We start from the raw sequence: 17,945 nt of genomic DNA on the forward strand, positions 1-17,945 counted from the left end.
TAACATCAAGTGAATGTTCCATTAAATATTCCAATTCTCCTATCATTTCACATGATACATTAAATACAAAGCATGAAACATGAAATTGAAATAATGTTCAAAAGATTAATAATAATAATATAAAAATATATATTATATATAACTCTAAACACTCTAAAGTAAAGGGGTTATTTTAAAAAGAAAAAAATGACTAAACATCATCACACATGTCTGCAAAGTATCAAATCACTATATGGAAAAACAAATATATTAAATCACCAAAGTTAATAAATTATTAACTACAACTATATTTAAAAAGAAATCAAAAGCAATCCCAAAGATAACCCATTGTCCCCCCCCCCCCCCCCCCCCCATACTTCCCATGGAATTAAAGATTATAAAACGGTCACAAGAGCAACTGCCTAAACATGCAGAAGTGAAAAACAAATAAATAAAAATACTAGCATCCTTGACACTCGTTATAAATAGAATATTAAATTCGGTTTAATGTCATAAAATTCTTAACCATACATGTGACACCAACCTCCGTTTGTTGTAAGAATGTTTAACAACCTTCTACATTGACACAAAACATGTACAAAAAGGTTTGGCATTCTGTATAACCCTAAATACAGTAATAATAATAATAATTCTATACAGTTACATAATTGAAACAATTATGGCCCCTTATTGTGGGGAGAGTATGTGTCTTCCTTAAAGTGTCCTGGTATAAACTTATCTGAGTGACTGCATTAAAATAATTTAAGGAGAGTTATCTTAAAACTTTAAGACAAAAGGGATAAATACAAGGACCTAATAAAATCAAAACAAAATGCAGCCACCTAATTTGTTGTTAATCTTTTTCTTCTCCTACGATTGACTAGAGGAACCATCTTTGGCAAGTATTGGGAACTTAGACCATAACAAATACCGTGCTGTAAGTTTGCAAGGCATGTGGACTAAGTAGGTCGAGAGTACTTGACTTGAAAGTAAAACCCTGATTTATCGCAAACCCTGTTTAACCGCAAACCTGCAGCTATTTCCTTCCCCCAAATAGTGCTTAACATACGACATGAAAACAATCAAAACCCTGATGAACCGCAACTGTTCCCTTTCTCCCAAACTCTGCAGTAAATCAGGTATTACTGTATTAAGGAAAACAACATTTTTTAAAAAGAAAACAAAATTCAAATTTTTTTGCCATTACAATGTTTATCTAGCTGGTACCAGTGAAGTAGATAGTGACTGTAGAGGAATAAATCATAGAGAAAAATAATTGCTCTAGTAGGATCTGTCTTCAGTGTTGCATAAACCTGGAATGTGATGCTTTCAACAACTACAAGAAGGCCCTCAATGACAAAGAAGTCCTCCCTGGCTGACCCACTGACAAACATAATAAAATATCAACAAAAATCTTGGATGACTTAGCATCTTGGCTGACTTTAGCATCGGTTTGATATGTTTCCAAGGAAAGCTTATATTAAACGTGCACTGTTTAATAATCAACAATTAGCCATGCCCTGCTTGATTGGACCACAAATACTCTAGTAGCAGGGCATAGTTGAGTGTGCACTTCGATGTATACGATTTCTGACAACACAGGGTTGTTTGTTAGGTCATTCTAAACCAGAATCGTTTAGGTGGACAATTTGTTTCGCTAGAGACAACCCTACAGGGCAAATTTTCTAAATTACCCTCAGTCGCGTATACGGGATTTTTGTATTTCGGCTCCTGAAGGTCATGGAGATTTTATTTTTGGCGTAAAATTACCGCAGTGGCCACATTTATATACAACTTATTAATCAATGTATGGTCTAAAATTGTTTGTTCCCGAGATATCTGCAAAAAACTAATTTAAGCTCAGGCGTAGGCACAAATTTCATCAAATTTGTATCTCAGCTTCTGAAGGTCTTAGCGACTCAAACTTTGGCTTAAAATGACCGCAATGCACATGTTTATATTGACACTATAAAGGTCATAAAGATCCAAAATGCTTGCTTTTGGAAAAAATCCAGAAAAACTGATTTTCACTGGGGCGAGTGAAAAAAATCTACTCTAGAAGCTAATTGAAATCGAGTATGCAGTTTTGTGTCTACAAATTTTCTAGAAACCAGGTCCTTTGTAAGGTCATTCTGGATCAGAATTGATAAGGTACGCAATTTCTATCAGTAGTTCCAACCCTAGGGGGGAAATTTCTAAATTACTCTCAGGCGCAAATATATGACTTTTGTATCTCGGCTTCAGAACGTTGTAGGGGCCTCTCTTTTAGCTCAAACTAACTGCGAAAGCCACATTTACATACAAGCAATAAAGCAACATAGGGTTTATAGTGCTTAGCTTTGGAGATATTCATTAAAAACTGTTTTAACTTTCGTGCATCCTAAAATAGTAACATCAAACATGTAATTAATTTTGGTATCCTGGGCTAAAAAAGTCTTACAGACACTTTACTTGCAGCACAGCAAAATTTTCAGCATGAACACATTCAGATAATATTTTCAGACAACACAATTCAGTTTCAGAAGCTCCTTCCAGCTATCTTATCTTATCCCCAAATGTATACATCTAACCATCTCTCTGGCTACTTCAAACCACTTCAATCCCCAAAGTTATACATCTCACCATCTCCCTGGTTGCTTCCATCTCGTTAAAGCCAAGGCTCGACCGGGACCGCTTGTTTGGCCGGGACTGGGACTGGGAAAAAGTGCCAGGACCGGGATAAAGACCGGGACCGGGATTAGGGATCGGGATTAAGCCGGGATCCCGTTTTTACCACAAGTTGGGCTCTCTCCAGTACTGTTTGGCTATTATGGCTAATCAACTCCAATCCAACCTCATGTAGTAGAATCTACTTCTAGTTTCCTTCAATCCTGCTACCTCCACTCTAGCTCCTTTTAGCAATCTTTGAATACTATTTCCTGCTCTATCTAGCTTCCACCAACACCCAATAATTGATGTTTAAATGTTACCACTAGCACCTGCAATTTCTAACCCTATCCAGCAACTTCAGACTTACTCCTACTCTGTTCAGCTATCACCAGCACCTGCAAATTCTAGCCCTATTAAGCAACCTCAGACTACTTTCTGCTCTATCCAGCTAACACTAGCAAACGGTACCCACAAATTTTAGCTTCTTCGTTCTTCTAGCTACTTCGGGCTACATCCATCCATATTCAGTTGGTTGAGCACTCTCAAATTCTATCTGTTTTTACCTAATTCATGCTACCTCCAGGCTCCAGCTAGAATTTGAGGGTGCTTGTGCTTTCTGTATATAGCATAATGTAGTCTGAGTTTGCTGGATAGGACTAGAATTTGCAGGTGCTGGTGGTAGCTGAACAATAATTAGTGGGTGTTGGTGGAAGCTAGATAGAGCAGGAAGTAGCATTCAGAGGTTGCTAGAAATAGCAGGTTTCCTCTTCCTCAATGAGCTGGAAATTGTTGAATGCAGCTGAGGCAGCCGGAAAGAGCCAGAATAAATTGTTGCTGGCGGTGCTATAAAAGGCAAGAGGTAGCTTAAGTTAAGTTTGCTAGAAAGAGCAGAGGTTAGAGGGGCCAGGGGGCCTTGCAGTAGTAGCTAAATAGATGTAGCCGAAGTAGGTGAAAAGAGCTGGAATTAGTGGTTTCTGCCCACTGGTGGTACCTGTATAGAGCAGGAGGTAGCATTCAGAGGTTGCTAGAAAGAGCTAAAATTATAACGTGCTGGTGGTAGCTAGGTAGATATAGGCATAGCATGGAGGTAGCAGAATTAAAGGTAGCTAGAAGTAGATTCTACTTCATGAGGTAGGATTGAAGTTGATTAGCCATAATAGTCAAACAGTACTGGAGAGAGCCCAACTTGTGGTAGCTATTACGAGATAGTTAGATGTTCATGTATAACTTTGGGGATTGAAGTGGTTTGAAGTAGCCAGAGAGATGGTTAGATGTATACATTTGGGGATAAGATAAGATAGCTGGAAGGAGCTTCTGAAACTGAATTGTGTTGTCTGAAAATATTATCTGAATGTGTTCATGCTGAAAATTTTGCTGTGCTGCAAGTAAAGTGTCTGTAAGACTTTTTTAGCCCAGGATACCAAAATTAATTACATGTTTGATGTTACTATTTTAGGATGCACGAAAGTTAAAACAGTTTTTAATGAATATCTCCAAAGCTAAGCACTATAAACCCTATGTTGCTTTATTGCTTGTATGTAAATGTGGCTTTCGCAGTTAGTTTGAGCTAAAAGAGAGGCCCCTACAACGTTCTGAAGCCGAGATACAAAAGTCATATATTTGCGCCTGAGAGTAATTTAGAAATTTCCCCCCTAGGGTTGGAACTACTGATAGAAATTGCGTACCTTATCAATTCTGATCCAGAATGACCTTACAAAGGACCTGGTTTCTAGTAAATTTGTAGACACAAAACTGCATACTCGATTTCAATTAGCTTCTAGAGTAGATTTTTTTCACTCGCCCCAGTGAAAATCAGTTTTTCTGGATTTTTTCCAAAAGCAAGCATTTTGGATCTTTATGACCTTTATAGTGTCAATATAAACATGTGCATTGCGGTCATTTTAAGCCAAAGTTTGAGTCGCTAAGACCTTCAGAAGCTGAGATACAAATTTGATGAAATTTGTGCCTACGCCTGAGCTTAAATTAGTTTTTTGCAGATATCTCGGGAACAAACAATTTTAGACCATACATTGATTAATAAGTTGTATATAAATGTGGCCACTGCGGTAATTTTACGCCAAAAATAAAATCTCCATGACCTTCAGGAGCCGAAATACAAAAATCCCGTATACGCGACTGAGGGTAATTTAGAAAATTTGCCCTGTAGGGTTGTCTCTAGCGAAACAAATTGTCCACCTAAACGATTCTGGTTTAGAATGACCTAACAAACAACCCTGTGTTGTCAGAAATCGTATACATCGAAGTGCACACTCAACTATGCCCTGCTACTAGAGTAAAAGGAGTTTGACTACAAAAACATTAATCATGACCCCCGCTTGTGAAACAAGCGCACCCGCAGTGGCACGAAAGCAAATGGTTAGGTGAAGATATGTAACATGATAGAATTACAAGTTTGAAGTTGGAGGACGTCGATTTACGCTTAGAATGGCTGACTTTACCATGGGTGGAATTTACTGGGCCGCGCTCAGCCTGTCATTCCACCGAATCTCTATTGTTAATGAACATGATAGCCTGAGGTCCCCAGTTAAGGGTGGGATATGTTTTTGAGGAAAGCTTAAACGTGCACTGTTTAACAATTAGCCATGCCCTGCTTGATTGGACCACAAATGAGTTTAACTCCAAAAACAATATCATAACCTGATGGTTTCACATGTCGCAAACAAAGAATGATTTCTAAATTGACCACTGTTAGCCCCAATCGTTTTGGTCCCTCATTCCTGACACTCGGCATTGCCTAGTACTAGTGTAAAATAGACATTTTAATAAGAGCATTAGAGATAAACCATCGTGATTAGCACGGTAAGGCCACAGTTTGACATATTTATAGCTTTTGATATCGGCCGACGGCCATTGATTCACGATGTCAATCCTTCGCATTTCGCCGATCTGCATACGAGAGAAGATGTTTGCGAGAAGATGCGCGGCGCGGCCCAGTAGTGCATAGCGCTACAATATCGGCCATTGATACAATAATCTTTTCCCAACCCTCTACTCCATCAAATCACATATGTATAACTTTCAAGTTGAATTTTGTATATTTGAGTTTGGAATTGAAAATTAAGTCCCAAGGTAAGATTTTACAGTCTTATTGCTTATGATTTTTTTTAAAGTACAATTTTTATTTTCCACAGAAGAATCAATACATATTGAATTATAAATATTTGATAATTTCATTAATAATCATTATAGGTTGCTTGGTAAAATCAAAAACGAAAGGCGCAGTTTATATCTCCGCCAAAAGCACGAGCGCAGCGTGCTAAATCACTCTACAGTCGATATTCTAAATTGTTCGACGAGGGCCCCCGACAGTTGAAACTGATCTAAATCGATGAATTTTCGGACGCTGATTCCGAATCACACCCCCATGACATAGGGTTAAAATGCTCCCCTGACGAGATATTGGCGAAAAACTGTCTCGATCACGTGATATGACCGTATAAGGAAGTTAGTCCAATTTCTCGTTAGGGTTAGGGTTTCAGCTTGGAGGACTTCGCCGCTTCGACGCGCCGCGCGAACTAGCATTCTTGCTTCGCAGAGCAACGATCTCGACGGATTGACATCGTCAATCAAGGTTTCAGCATATGCTTTTGTTAAAGATTGGGTTAGGGTTAGTGCCGGGTTGGGATCAGATTAGAGGGTTAGGGTTTCGAATAGTCGTTTTAGTAGTAGTAGTAGTAAACCCGCGATGGGGTGGCATGTGCCTCAATAAAAAATATTACAATCATTTATTAATATATCAATTTATCATTAATATTTCAAGAATATCAATAACGTATGGTTGATCCTTCACACTTGGTAAAATATATAAAAATAAAGTTAATCTACACTAAAGAATATTTAATCTATATTATATAAATCAACAATATTAACTCCCCATCTTCTTGTAGTCATTTATCAAAACGGTAGAAATCCAAGTAATTTTAGTACGCGGTGCGCAAGGAATTTCGTTTTTAAAAAATGTGTAGGCAAGATAAGCCTAAGTGTGGCAGTGAAAATTGAAAAATAAGTTGCAGAATAAATTGCAGTGACTGACTGTCAGATGCATTATCGCAGTTTATTTATTTGACTGCACTAACGTTTAGGATTCTTACAGCTGTTGTATTTTGCTAATATTTTGTTTAAAAGTTGTAAAGGACAAATTTCTTGTCCGTCCACGAAAGGTTTTCTAGGTCAAGTTTTTGTTTGTCCAGTAAGTAACGTACAATGTTGTCCTTGTATGAATTAATAAACTTATCTTGTAACTTAGGTACGTTGAAGGGAAGGATTTTATTTATTTCGTTTATCGTGTTGTTATATAATCGTGGTCCTACGTTAGAGATGCTATAATCGGTGATCCGTAATCTGTTGAACTTAATTTCAAAATACTTTGGATTTCTCCTTTCCGTTTTATTTATTTGTCTAAGCGGTGATTTTTCAAATATACTACAAATACTCGATGGTGCTACTCCCATATAAACCTTGTGCATCAAAGTTAGACAGCTTTTAGCAATGAGATTAGGAAGAGCCAAAATTCCTATTTTGTTGAAGATGGATTTTGTGTGAGATGGTAGTTTACGTTTTTCTTTGTCGTAAAAATAGTTATGATATTCTGAATCAGTGGCGCGAATAGCTTTCTTTTGAGCAGAGAATAAAGACTGAATGGAATTTAAAGATTTAGTACCCAAACAGTAGCGCAGTAATACAGGTGGGATTGAATTAAACTATTGTATAGCATTTTTGAGCTTTATTCGTTCAGGTTCAGCTAGAAAACGGGTTGAAAAAGTCACGTGACAGTCGAGTGTAGAGTGATTAATCATCATCCCCAAAAGCACACTCCCCAAATTACGCGCATTGCTGTAACTTCTATTAAACTTCATAAATCTTGTAGCGCGATGCTTATCTGTGCCGCGCCGCGTACTCAATGAGGCTTCTCGCAGCGAGATCAGAGATGCGCTAATATGTACTGTGCCTTGCCGAGCTGCGATGAATTGACTTGTCATACGTCATGTATGACCCGCCGCGCACGAAGTGCGCGGCTCCCCCTGTATCGTCAGGACGATAAAGTCACCATAGTGAAATGTGAAACGACCGTGGGAGTCACAACGTGATACAAGAATTGACATCGTCAATTAACATGAATCGAGATACAAATCACTTGGAATACTTTTGAAAGAGACTATAACAATTAACAAGCTCAATTCAAAAACGCTACTGACGTATTTTTCCATAACAAGCACAATAGCGTGAGAAGCTTTTGTCGAGGTGCCTCGAAAGTGATCTTAAACGATTCCCCGTTCAAACGTGACGTGAGCCATTGTATTCATTATGTATAATTACGAGTCTTTCCACATGGATATTACTATTATACCCGCAAGTATATTAAGTACTATTATATGTGGAAAGTCTCGTAACTTTAAAGTATATGCACTGTGAGTGTCTGCACCTTGAAAATGCTCAAATAATTTCAAATGCTATACTACATTAAGTGCATAATTCGTCTGACATTTAACATAATAAAAATAATAATACACAATTATTGATTATAGAATTATAATTTACTGTTTCCGTATAAATATATAGTTTTCGTATATATATATATATATATATAAGTTTTCGTTCTTTACTTAAAATTTTGAGATTAGTCTTCTTCACGACTTTATTATTTGTTTGAAACTGAGTTACGTTTTAACTTTCAATTCAATCCTTTCAATTCGTTGATTCCCATCTTGCATCTTTTGTAAATTAAGTTTCTATACTACACATTACAACTCGCTGATCTCTAGATTAGGCCCCTGTTCGTAGATTTCCAAAATTTGGTTGGATCAAAGAGACAACATCACATTTACTTAGCAGGACGAACAAATTAACGTATTAAATGACTCGGCATAACTTAACCATTAATTGTTATATTATATTTTATTAGGTGTAACCACTAAATAGAAACGATCAATCCGGCCGGCCAGCCAGTCTATCCACACGCGCATTAGGAACGCGCAGAAAAGCCGCGCCTTACAACAAAATAAATCCAGTAAAATGTCCTCGCGGTTTACAAAAAGCAGTATATTATCAGGTACCGGCACAGTACATTAGAGTCTTCAGTAATATATTATATATTTTTCGAATAGTTCTCCCGTTCGACGTTCGTGTGAATACCAGTTTAATTGGAAAGCTGAATTACAAACTGTTATATTTTGAAACAATTACAAACTGCATCAATAAATTTTACAATGTCAGTCTATCAACATTCAAAAATCGCCCCAGCGATCATTTTGATGGATACTTTTTAAACTAATAAAAGTAAGCACTATTTAATAAGCAAAGCCCCGATATTTTTATGCATTTAATATTTATACACAGTTTTCAGTTTTCCTCAAAGCAACCTATCCTGTTGGATTCAAAGGTCTTCAAAAAGCACGAACAAGGTTTAGAAAAGTCCAGGTGACTTACGCCCAAAATATGTTATCTCAATATTTTACAACTTTAACAGAAAATACTCAGAAATAAATCTGTTTAGCCTCACTCGGACTCGTTTCTTGGGGACAATAAGGGCACTTTACTTTGTTTGATATAGCAAGTCTCTTTAAAGCGTCGTTTGAGATCACGTGACCGCATTCCAACCTCATTGGAGGGTTTGATTTCGTGCACTGAGCTCTGGAAAACAAACAAATTAATTTTGTTATCTGCTAAACTAGTTGTTGTGTTGATAAAAACAGTTTTAAAAAAAAATTTTTGCCAAAAAACATGGAAATGATATTTACTTGTCTCTTACAAGTAAACTATTAAAATTCTACAACCTTCAATTGACAACAAAACTGATGACAGCAAATTAAATAAAGCTGAGTAAAATATTACCTGAGTATGGGACATGCGAATAAAGAGTGGAACTGACAGGAAGGTCCTAGATCTACTTCACACGGCAGTTCATCTTTCAATCCCCACAACTGTTTTGCTTCCATTACCTAAAATTATTCACAGTTTATCAACATTAATCTTCACATGAATAGCAAGGTTAAGTTCAATTGTTATTTTAAAGTTTTTGCGACATTGTTTCATTTAACCAATACCCCAGTCGTATAATTCCTAGCCAATTTAGTTGATAACTGTAGACTCATACTAGACAAAGAAACTACAGAACCTTCACAAAATTCCTCGAAATTCAGAATAAAAATAAGTAAACAAATAAATAAAGAATAATAATAAGTAAGACTGAACCTGTCTGATGGAGTTGAGTGCAGGTAAAGCTTTACACCCAGCATCAACTGTGATTGAGAGAGGTGACTCTTTAGATAGACCCATTAGAGAGCACGCCTCTTTAGTGAACATCTCACAGATATCTACCCAGTGTTGAGGATCCATCAAATCCTGGGGTGGACAATTCTTATTTTACGAGTCTGTTGATCTGTTTGTTTCACAGGACATTATCAAGTTATCAATATGAAATGCTTTTCACCGTACCGGAAAATAGCAATCACAGAAAATTGTGCAGGCATGTTGCAGAAAAATATAACCTGTCTTTTTTGTTGGAACTAGTGGTCTAAAAGTTGTTTATCTTACGAATGATTGTCTTTACATTGTGTTAAACTTTCATATAATATTTTAGTTGAAAGATTCGTTTAGTGGTTAGGACCCTGCGTTGTGTCCGCAGTAATCCAGGTTTGGATTTTGGTCACAGCACTTTTAGAAGAAACTACCGGTATATATTTTAACAACTTTATGTTTATCAAAATGATTTGAGTACAATATCAAAGTGCGAATTCAGTAATTAATTAAAATCAAAGTTTTTGTAGGGTTTAGAATAGGCTTCGTCTAATGTAAACAGTTGCTGTAATAGCTATCAAGTAATAGTTGCTATATTATACACAAAAACACTATATTAGATTGCTAATTAGTGTTTATACACAGGATCACTTTTATCTAGTTTAAGATAATGTTATCGCATCAAGTTACTTAGCAATGAACACGTTCATAGAGATAACACTTGCAGCACCAAAGTCCATTATACCAGGACCCGGCACATCATGCCATGCCAAGGGACTCAAGAACACTGCTGCAGGTTGGACATGTATGTTCTCAGCTTGAACCTCACGGTGAAAGTGAAAGTCTTTGGTGCTTTCCTCAGGATCAGTACAAAGACTGATGTCCAATCCAGTTTCTTTGTGCCACGAACTTTTTAGGATGATGCCACATTCTCCTGGTATTGGACACTTGGTTCCATGAGAACTATATTCCACAAGGTATTTCCTAATATTTGGTCGGGACATTTTGGTTAAGGCAAAGGGTTCGACATCATCAAACGAAGCGAACTCTTCGTGCCACTGGTGATTTTTTTTAGTGACTATTTCTTTGCAGTCTATGAGACTATTCATAAGAGAGACAAATGCTGTGCATCGACTTCGGATAAATATGCTCATAAATTCGAAAAAGCCAAGAGGGATTGTTTTCCAATTTCGCTTTTGTTTGATATCCACGATTTTTTTAATCACCTCTGGTGAGCATTGTTCAGGAATTAGAATTGTGTGCGCATCCATCCAAGCCATAAGACCTTCAACAAACATCATGAGATTTTTTATGTCCGGAGATTGGCCCATCCAGTTGATGAAATCTTCAAATCCCATACTGCAATCTAAATTATGGAGCTTCTTTAACGAGATCTCTTTTACAAGCGTCGTATCTTCTGAAACAATGGCGATGCTCTCACCCTCGCCAGCAGTTGCAGGTAATGGAGCTTCAAGATTCGGCTCAAGCGCTTTTTGAGTTGATGCTCTGTACAAATCAAATATCCATTTGTAAAGCTCCGGAGACTCACTCAAAACTTCTCTCAGCAGATCAAATAACCGTTCAAACATGTCCACACTATGCAGTCTGTATCTGGACAGGTTACAGTTGTCTAACAAATACTTGGTTTCGTCAGGAAACAGTTTCGTGCCAGTTTCTAGCTGGGCGGTAAGATTGTCCGCAATGGGCTGAACTATGCAAGTTATTTGGGTTCCTGCCAATTCTATCAGGATGTCAAGCTGGTTGGAGGAAAATGTTCCGTTAATTTCCAAATATTTGCTGATAAACTGCTGCTCCCATTTTAAAGACCTTATCTTCTCAAGTGCAACATCTTTAACTTTGGTCGATTCCAGTTTAGCTTTGCAGACATATACAGCTTCCTCGAAAAGGAATAGTAGATCAGGATAAGATGGTTCTAAGATCAGATCAGTAATCTGAGAGAACTGCTCCTCACACTTGGTCACCAGCCACGTGACTTTGAACACGTGAGCCATCTTGTTGATATCTCTAAAAGTGTCTCTGCTCAAACCTGTTGCATCTCCCGTGTAGACAGCTTCAACAAAACCCTGGACCGCCTGTTTACTGAACTCCTTCATGTCCAGACTGGTGAGGTGTAATTCAGTGGTCATGTGATCTATGACAGGGCTGTTGAAGGAGAGGATGACAGAGCTTGCTTTCACTGCCTCCCCTTGGCTGGCAACTAGGATAAGATTACTGTGGGTTGGAGATTTCAAGAGGCGCAGTCCAAAGTTCATAGGGGTGTACACTCTCTTCGGATCTTCAATCATCTTTAATATCCCTAAACAGATTGATACAGTACGTGGTTTAGGTTTCCTATTTAGTGAAAGTCTTACAAAATAAACACACAGACTGCTGGCCGATATGGAAATTTTATAATGCATGCTGTAAGCTGTTATGGAGTATTGAACTGCAGGACATTCTAGTAATCCTCATCAATGTAATAGGTACTATATTGTACTATATTATGAAAATCAAAATGATCAAGAAATCTGGTAGGAATTATATAGTAAGATAGTAGAGATTCGTACTATAAAAACTAAGCATTTTAACACTAAAAGACGTAACTGAAACCACAAGGCAAAGTACACATAACCTATCTCACTATCTAGTACACACAATAACGTGAGTACTACAAGTACACAATATCGTGAGGAGGAGCTGTAACATCATAGCGCTTCATCACATTATCATCATTATTATGTGTGTATCAATTAATTAATTAACAAAGTGTCTATCACTACTATAGCCTGCACTTGTCAGGCGGTGTAAATTACAGTGGGAACACAACCCACCACTGTTATTACTGACTAATAGATGTGAACTAAACACACCAAGTATTTATTAAATATGTACATTTTGTAAAACCTTACAAATTAAGTTAAAACCACGATACCTTAGCCTCATAACATAATGTTGCTGAAATCTAAAATTGAGCAGCGTTTGCGGGCTAAAGCCTAAATCATCCTTTTTTAGAAACATGACCATTTGATGAGACAAACAACCTCTTCGACACCAACTAGCTGCTTTTTACACAAATTATTATCCCATTCTCGCAATGAATAACATCATCTAAGACTTTATAATGATTATTATAGTTATAGAACTTAAATATTTAAATAGCTTTTAATTTCTCACGTTGTAGGTTGAGTTCTCAATGCCAGTGGAAATGTACAGTAAGGAACCCATAAGTCTCTGTAGTTGTTTCTTGTGTGTATCCACAAACTGGCCTGATAGGAGTATACCCTGGTTAGTTAACTGTCAGGGTCACGTGTTAGGTGATAGGTCACGTGTCATGGTCACGTGACAGCGCTAACACGTGTCCTACCGCGACCGGTAGGACATATTATTCGAATTTCAGCTTTTCGCGACCCAAATTTCACAGTTTTGACTGAACTTTCTTTGAATGACCATCTTACAAGGTCACTGAGGATGGCAAAAGACACGATTGAGGTACTCAAAGTTCTATTCCCGAAGAAAGTTTTGATAAACGGAAAATCATCAGAATATAAAAAGAGATTTTGGAAGATTTTTGAAGAGGAGGTTTTCTGCTGTCCCCTTGACCGAAATTTCGCGGTTTTTACTGAAATTTTGACTAGTGACCAATCAGTGATATCGGTGAGAGTGACACGAGTCGCCATCAAGGTAGTACCTAGGTACTGGAACCAGTATATCTGGAGAAACATTTGATGGCATACCTTACAAGACATTTTTGTGGCGGACCAATTTGCGACGACCGAAATTTTGGCGGTCCGAAAATATGGCGAAATTGAACAAAAACCGTCACATTTCGGACGTCACAGAAAATAAGGGTATTTTTCATCATTTTGTTTTCTGACACAAAGGAAATTCAAAATTTTCTAAAAATCGGTAAAATCATGTTGAAACAAAATGAAACTTATAAATCGATTTCTTCATCTTCCTCTAAGTCTAAGGGGTCCGGCTCGACTCTTTCAGTTTCACTTATTGAGTTTGGTATTAAATTGTTTATCTTGACTTAGTCTCTTATAAGACGTTTATGTTAGCACATGTAATTTATTGTAAATTTAAAACGTATTACTTGACATTAAATTCATCATGGAGTATTGTGTTTATTTGTCCCACCATCATATCACTAACCTTTCAAGAACAAAATGAATCGATGAAGCCACAATTATTTGAATAAGCTAAAAATAATGCGACGGATTCTATTACGACGACCGAAATTTTGGCGGTCCGAAAATATGGCGAAATTTCGGGAAAACCGTCGCATTTCGTACGTTATGAAAAAGTCTTGTAAGGTAATGAAAATTTTGAATATTACATGAATATATAATAATTTATTGAAATCAAACCGTTTGAAAGATCGATTTTTCATGATATTATAATCAAACGAAGAGAACAAAAGTTGTTTAAGTGTTTGGTAGCATTACCTAATATCTGAGCGTATGTAAGAGCTGCAGCAGTATTCCTTTCTTTTATAAGTGTTATGAAGTTTAGTCTGTGCAACATGAACTCGAGGGAACTACCTCTGAAATTGTGATGTATAGTTGTGCTGGTTAGCAAACATAACACACAATATTTCAAACACCTTACTCACTCCTATTAAGCTATTACTTGACAATGGCAATTTTAAATTTTCATCAAGATGACCAAAAAGGCCACAAAGTCTATGAACTAGTGGGGGGCAGGGGGGTAGTAGGGGGGAGGGGGTAGTAGGGGGGAGGGGTAGTAGAGGGGGGAGGGGTAGTAGGGGGGGGTAGTAGGGGGAGGGGGTAGTAGGGGGGTAGTAGGGGGAGGGGGTAGTAGGGGAGAGGGGGTAGTAGGGGGAGGGGGGTAGTAGGGGAGGAGGGGGTAGTAGGGGGAAGGGGGGTAGTAGAGGGAGAGGGGGTAGTAGGGGGAGGGGGGTAGTAGGGGGGTAGTAGAGGGGGGAGGGGTAGAAGGGGAGGGGGTAGTAGAGGGGGAGGGGTAGTAGGGGGAGGGGGTAGTAGGGGGAGAGGGGGGTAGTAGGGGGAAGGGGGGTAGTAGGGGGAGATGGGGTAGTAGGGGGAGGGGGGTAGTAGGGGGGAGAGGGGGGTAGTAGGGGGAGGGGGTAGTAGGGGGAGGGGGGTAGTAGGGGGGGAGGGGGTAGTAGGGGGAGGGGGTAGTAAGTGGAGGGGGTAGTAGGGGGGGGAGGGGGGTAGTAGGGGGAAGGGGGTAGTAGGGGGTAGTAGGGGGGAGGGGGTAGTAGGGGGGAGGGGGTAGTAGAGGGGGGAGGGGGAGGGGGGTAGTAGAGGGGGGGTAGTAGGGGGGAGGGGGTAGTAGGGGGTTAGTAGGGGGGAGGGGGTAGTAGGGGGTAGTAGGGGGGAGGGGGTAGTAGGGGGAAGGGGGGTAGTAGGGGGTAATTGGGGGGGGGGGGTAGTATGGGGGAGGGGGGGTAGTAGGGGGGTAGTAGGGGGAGGGGGTAGTAGGGGGGAGGGGTAGTAACCCGAAACTAACTATTTACCTCTTCTTAAGAGCAGGTCTGTTATTCTCGCACCACCGTAGAGCTGGTTCCAGATCTCTTCTCTTCAGACACCCCACTATTTGGTTGAGATCTACAAAAGGGCGCTTTCTGCACTCCTCTAACTGGTGACCACTCTCTGTGATAAACTTCTCTACTAGATCCAGATTACCCTGGGTGTTACAGTGTTACAGCGGTAAGGGTGTTACAGTGTCAAAGTGTCAATGTTACAGTGTTACAACTTACAGTGTTACAGTGTTACAGCGTCACGGGTGTTACAGTGTTACAGCATCACGAGTGTTACCGCGTTACAGTGTTGCAATGTTACAGTGTTACAGTGAAACGGTAGAATTCTGTTACAATGTTACACACATAATTATAAGTGCCATGCAAGTAGAAACGATAAGTAGAAACCTTAAGTTAAAACTGACCTGTCTCAAGAAATGTTCACAAATGAGTTGATGGAGAAGATGTGAGTTTCTACCTGTTATTAGGTCTCTGAGGAAGATGTGGTTGACAATTAGAATTCAGTACTTTGAGCTTAAAACGAAACGAAACCCTTCAAATAATATCATAACACGATAATAACAGTTCGATCAACATCAGAAAACGATGTTCTAGTCTTTGAGACTACCATCAGCACTGATCAAACTTAAATTATTGAAAATTAACCACCGAGTGTCCGAGTAACTAACAATTAATAAAGCAAGCAAACCTGTTGGTGAAGAAAGATACATTCTCAGTGAGTTGTTTATCAATAACTTTCCCAAATCTACTGATGGAACCGTGCCAGTCTTTGTGTGATACGGAGATATTAGTCAGTTCTGTCTTAACTTGGTTCAGATACCAATTACTGTCCAGGTCCTAAGAGGAGGAAGTCATAGTCACGTGACATGTTAATTTGTGACTAATATAGATTTAAATTATACGATTTTTAAGATTTCTACGTCATGTCAATCTACTAGATACTGTATAATAGCTAAGTGTTTGAACCCAAATCCCGAATGTAGTCCTCGTTAATTTAAATTGTTTTAAAGATCAGTAATAAAACTTTATAAAGTTATAAGGGTAGTTGATGGTGGATTTGCTTGTTCTTTCTGGAAAAGTTCCGCAATATTTACACCTACTGTGATGAAACCAGTAGAATAACATTTGTGCAGCTCTTCATAAATTAAGTACATGTCTTCTAACTGTATGTAAAAACCTGATTATTTTCAATGGCAGCAATGAGATCGTCCATATTGGAGAGTCCTTCCTGTAGTTCTTTGTGTTTTGATTCCACTTTGAAAAACTCTTTTTGTAACACCGAAACTGCATCCATACTGTTATCCTATCATTGGTATATCATTATTAACAGACAACAGTTGTTATTTCAAACTAGTTTAATATAAAACTAGTTTGCAAATCATGACCTTAGACCAGCTATAACAGCTGGCGAAAAATCATTCAGTTATATCATAACACAGTTTTCATAAAAGTAACCCGTTTTAGAACATTCATAACAATTATTACAATAGTTATACTGACCCTATATTTATTCAACATTAATGTGATTAGGGTCGTTCACATAATATTTATACGTAATCAATTTTTGGCCCATTTTTACCCCTCCCCCCACGGCCCTCCTCCTCCGTAATTATTTTTACACAGCTATTATGTCAATCATTTGGAAACCCCCCATCGGCTGATTACGTAATATGTGAACGACCTCTTATCAATGGGCAGAGATTTAAGATTTATTTGATTTTTCATATGAAATCTATGAAATCTAATGTCTCAGGACACCCTGGACATAGTAGTAAGATTTTGAATGCAATAATTTTCTTTATACCCAGCCAGTGAAGATCTATAAGGTCATCCTCAAGATGGTCGTGTTAATTTAGTGGAACAAAACATTTAATTAATTAACAAACAAAACATTTAATTAATTAACGGTCCTGAAGTTGAAAAGCATCACTTGAATTGAAATTTCATCCAGCAGGATGATATTAACTCCATTGAACTGGAGGGTAAACCACGGTCAGATGGCTGATAAAGAAACACGTGAACTTTAACCACCTGCACTGTCGGTTATTGTTTGGAATACATCTTAAATTTCCCTTGAAGAGGTAGTCAGACTAAATAAATGGTGTTTGTTCCTGGACCTTATAACTCCAACTGGTGAGTAAATAAGTGAAGCAGGCACGTGCAGCTCCACTGTACCTTTTGTTAAACTAACTTTCTCGGAACCGGATCCTGCCCTTCCCTAGAAGTCGAACAAAAATTGAGAGCTTTTTTATTCGTGAACATGCGTTCTAAGAATTTGCACCTGTTGGAGCATTATTCTAGAAACAAAGAGCCTTTATCAATAAAGGTGGTTTGAAAGAGCCTGATAAGTTGACATGGTGTGGGGAGGCCCTGTGAAGGAAGCTGCGACGGTAAGACTGCTGTAGGCAGAGAGCCCTGTGGAGGCAGGATTGAGGAGAGTTACGAATATTATATAAGCAGTGGTCTGAGGTCCAGATATCAGAAGGTATAGTAGCCTTAGTTTTATTGGACTGTATCGTTATGACGTGTCAACTGT

General features: G+C 38.5%; 1 protein-coding gene across 1 annotated transcript; it reads right to left on the bottom strand.

The window, feature by feature from the left end:
- Nucleotides 1-8,663: 8,663 nt before the first annotated feature.
- Nucleotides 8,664-16,708, bottom strand: LOC134819426 (E3 ubiquitin-protein ligase RMND5A-like). The gene is made up of 9 exons (XM_063829373.1): nucleotides 16,587-16,708; nucleotides 16,098-16,246; nucleotides 15,814-15,880; nucleotides 15,386-15,555; nucleotides 14,334-14,431; nucleotides 13,060-13,151; nucleotides 9,841-9,990; nucleotides 9,481-9,587; nucleotides 8,664-9,279 (listed from the first exon to the last, which is right to left on the bottom strand). The coding sequence occupies exons 1-9, from the start codon at nucleotides 16,701-16,703 to the stop codon at nucleotides 9,123-9,125; spliced, it is 1,107 nt and encodes a 368-aa protein (XP_063685443.1). The 5' UTR covers nucleotides 16,704-16,708; the 3' UTR covers nucleotides 8,664-9,122.
- Nucleotides 16,709-17,945: the final 1,237 nt, after the last annotated feature.

This window comes from Bolinopsis microptera, chromosome 8 (genome assembly GCF_026151205.1).
Source record: "Bolinopsis microptera isolate Bmic1 chromosome 8, MBARI_Bmic_1.0, whole genome shotgun sequence".
Taxonomy (NCBI): Eukaryota; Metazoa; Ctenophora; class Tentaculata; order Lobata; family Bolinopsidae; genus Bolinopsis; species Bolinopsis microptera.

Bases quoted from the DNA above. Each gene is read 5' to 3' on its own strand.
- LOC134819426 (XM_063829373.1), bottom strand. From the start codon at position 16,703: ATGGATGCAGTTTCGGTGTTACAAAAAGAGTTTTTCAAAGTGGAATCA. The intron at 14,432-15,385 runs GTAAATAGTTAG...TCACAATTTCAG, and splicing joins AGACCTGCTCTTAAGAAGAG to AGGTAGTTCCCTCGAGTTCA. The intron at 9,991-13,059 runs GTGAGAAATTAA...TGTCCACCCCAG, and splicing joins TTGAGAACTCAACCTACAAC to GATTTGATGGATCCTCAACA.